We start from the raw sequence: 3,715 nt of genomic DNA, 5'->3' as shown, positions 1-3,715 counted from the left end.
ATTTATGCCATTTTTACTCTAAAAATCCATAAATCATGCTAAAAGAGATCTTTTAATCTAGAAATTTACATACTCTTTGTAAATTATGCATGTGACATCATATTAAACGATCATGGTTTAATTCGAGATTTAACTAATTTTAACCATTTTACCTCTTTTAATCCATTTTTATCTCATAAAAATCATAAATCATGCAATATTAATCAAATTAACTCGACTTTTTACACACAACTTGTAAAATATGCATGTGAGGTCATATAAAATTTCCAAGGTCAGAAACTTAGTTTAACTATTTTAAGCATTTTAATTCCCATTTTAGTCATAAAAATGTAATAAAATGACCAAAAATCATTAAAATGAGCAATAAATTTCCATAAACCATAAAAATGACCTAAAAACATTTTAGGACCAGAATATATAACATGCATGGTGATTTCGTGGCTTATACTTATAAATCACAAATTTTTAAGTTTTATATGTTAATCTTTTAACTCGGAAAAACAATAACCGATTATGCATGCAACATCCTTATGCTCTGATACCACTTGTTAGATTCATATACCTATTATTAGACTACTCTAATAGTGAACTAATTAACTTGTTAATTATTTGTTCTTTAGATCTAGTGCATGCATAACAATATGAAAGATTTATAAGAAAAACAATGTCCCTTACATTGATGATTGGTTCGAAATATTGGGCACAAGTAAGGTTACCTTCCTTCACTTGTTCTTGAGCTTAATATGATGGATGATCCTCCTAAGACTCCAAGTATAGAAGACACTCCAATAAGTTGCACCCAAGATTAATCCCAAAAATTCCTACTAATATTAACTAGATATGTAGTAGAAATGTAACCTTAATAATACTAATATTTCTAGTATTACTACCTCTAGTAATGTGTATTAGTATTTTTAGAGAGTTTTGTTACTTTGCATGTGAGGGAAAGTAGAGAGGAAAAACAAGCTAACAACAACAACAAAAAATGAGCAACAAATGCTCATCTTATAAGGCCAAAACCGGTGGCCATTCCCCATATAGGGAATCTTGTTGCTTTTGTTTTTACTCTTTTGTTTAGTGTAGGTAGAGTATAGGGAGCATGTGTGTAAGATGTAGCATGAAAAGGCTTGTGTGATATGTCACAATTACACAATAACCAACACTAACAAAAGACAAAAGAGCATCTCTTGTGCTCTTAATATGGCCGAAATATTGGACCTATTTTGGTCCATTTTTGCCTTTTGTCATTTGTCCCACACATGATTATAAGTCATATGTTTAACTATCTTACATAATTAATTATTAATGTAATCATTTAACACTTAAATATTACAAGGGGGCTGATTTATATCGACGACGTTTTAGTAAATATCGACGACGTTTTTCATAAAAAAGACGATGACTGCCCTTTTGACTTTCTCTCTCTAAAAAAAATTCTCTCAAACTCAACTAAATTCAAAACAAACAACAACAACAACAACAATTAACAATATGTCAAATCTCGATTCAACGGTACGTAAACAACTTAATCATTTGCTTAATTTTTCAATTTTTTTTGCGCATCGTTCATTCTATTCGATAGTTGAATTACTTGACGTATTAACTTAGTAGTAGCGAATGTTTGAATTTGTTGCGTAATCTGAAAAATGTCCCCCGAAAGATGAACCATGGCCAAAGTTGGAAACCAACGTTCAGACCACGGTCCAAACGTTGGAAACCAACGTTTGCCACGGACCAAACAAAGGATTTCCACGTTTGGCCATGGTCCAACGTTTGATTTCCACGTTTGGCCATGGTCCAACGTTGGAATTGAATGTTTGGTCGTGGTCAAACGTTGGAATTCAATGTTTGGCCGTGGTCAAACGTTGGATTTCATTGTTTGGCCGTGGTCAAATGTTGATTTTCATTGTTTGGCCGTGGATTAAAGTTGGTTTTCGTTGTTCGTCCGCGGTTGATCGATGAAAAGTAATGTTTGGCCGCGGTCGTTTGTTGGGTCTCGTGTTTTAGGCATGAATAACTCGTTTTCTACTCGTTTTTACATGTTTTTCTTTCGTTTTACGCAACTTATGTAGTATATGAATCCTTTTTATTGTCTTATTATAGTCCTTATTGCTTGTAACAGGAATCGTGGGAGGATTTTGGCGATAATCCAATTGATTACAACCCGTTGTTCGAGACTACTATAGATTTCGAAACACATGACGATGCTTTCAATTGGGCTCAGAAAATCGCATTCGAGAATGGGTTTGCTTTGGTTAAAGCAAATAACGGAGCTAAAAATAGGAAAAAGAACGGGTTGTTGGCAAGTTATTTTCGATGTAAAAGACATGGTAAACCAAAAGAATCGGACGATCTTGAAAAGCCAAGGAGGTCGCAGAAGTGTTCATGCAAGTTTCGTATTCGTGCCGTTCAAAATTTCGTGTCTAAAAATGATAAAGAGACGGTGGTGTGGAACATTGTAACCTCCGAGGGTGCTGGACTACACAACCACAACGTAGCCGTTTATAAGGACGGGGATCGGCACTTTGCGGGATTGGACGCGGAAGAGAAGGCATATGTTAGGCAACAAACATTGGCCGGGGTTCAACCGAGGGATATTAAAAATGGTCTTCATTTGAGATCGCCCGAAAAACCTCAACCGTCAAGCACCCAACTGTATAATGAAACAAGGAAAATTAAGAAAGAAGAAATGGGTGAAAGAAACACCGCTCAGCAAATGTTGGCTCTAGCGGTGGCAGCGAAATACGTCTACTTCTACGAGATTGATTCCGAGGAGTCAAAAGAGTTGACTCACATTTTCATGGCTCATCCTGAAGCGATTAAGTTGTGCCGGGCTTATCCTTATGTCGTCCTCATGGATTCGACTTATAAAACCAACATTTACAAGAATCCACTCATTGAGATGGTTGGTGTGACACCCACGGGATCGTCCTTCTTAATTGCATGTGCGATGATTCCTACCGAGTCTGACGTGAATTACAAGTGGCTGTTGAGAAAGTTAGCTGCGATTTTAGATGCCACCGGAGTAGCGTCCCCTGCTGTATTTGTCACCGACCGGGAATTGGGTTTGATCAGCACTCTTGAGCAAGTATTTCCCCGGGCTGAGCATTTGTTGTGTAGATGGCATGTGAACAAAGCCATCAATGCAAAAGCCTTGACAACATACCAAACTGAAAGTATGAGGAAATTTGTCATCTCAAATGAAGAAGACGGTTGGTTTAGGGTGATCAATTCAGTTACCGAGGAATCGTTTCAGCGTGCGTGGCAGTGTTTCTAACGTAAGTGGCCGAAAATGGAGGATTATGTACAGACAACTTGGGGTCAACACGCAGGGAAGTTCGTTTTATGCTATACAAACGAGGTCTTACATTTTGGTAACACGACAACTTCCCGTGTTGAGTCAGCACATTCTCTATTGAAGGCTTGGCTGAAGTCAAAGCATCTCACACTTGACTCCATGTAGTCCCGTATCCACGGCATGCTTGAAAGTCAACACTCGAAGATTAAGAAAGAACTCGAAGATGAAATGAGTAAACCAAGGAGAACATCTCGTACTTTCTCCTTATTGCAAGGAAACGTGTCTACTAAGGCCATAGAGTTAATGGAAAAAGAACTTACTAGAGGCCTTGGTTTGGGTATCAGATTGAATGATCGATGCCGACACGTGATGCGAACGACTCATGGATTACCTTGTGCATGCAATTTGGTATCTTTG

General features: G+C 37.4%; 1 protein-coding gene across 1 annotated transcript; it reads left to right on the top strand.

Moving 5' to 3' along the window:
* Window positions 1-1,491: 1,491 nt before the first annotated feature.
* LOC141620493 (protein FAR1-RELATED SEQUENCE 2-like) lies at window positions 1,492-3,277 on the top strand. The gene is made up of 2 exons (XM_074437349.1): window positions 1,492-1,512; window positions 2,123-3,277. The coding sequence occupies exons 1-2, from the start codon at window positions 1,492-1,494 to the stop codon at window positions 3,275-3,277; spliced, it is 1,176 nt and encodes a 391-aa protein (XP_074293450.1).
* Window positions 3,278-3,715: the final 438 nt, after the last annotated feature.

Source organism: Silene latifolia, chromosome X, assembly GCF_048544455.1.
Source record: "Silene latifolia isolate original U9 population chromosome X, ASM4854445v1, whole genome shotgun sequence".
Classification (NCBI taxonomy): domain Eukaryota; kingdom Viridiplantae; phylum Streptophyta; class Magnoliopsida; order Caryophyllales; family Caryophyllaceae; genus Silene; species Silene latifolia.
Note: the sequence above shows the minus strand (reverse complement) of the source record. Positions and strands in the feature narration are given on the sequence as shown.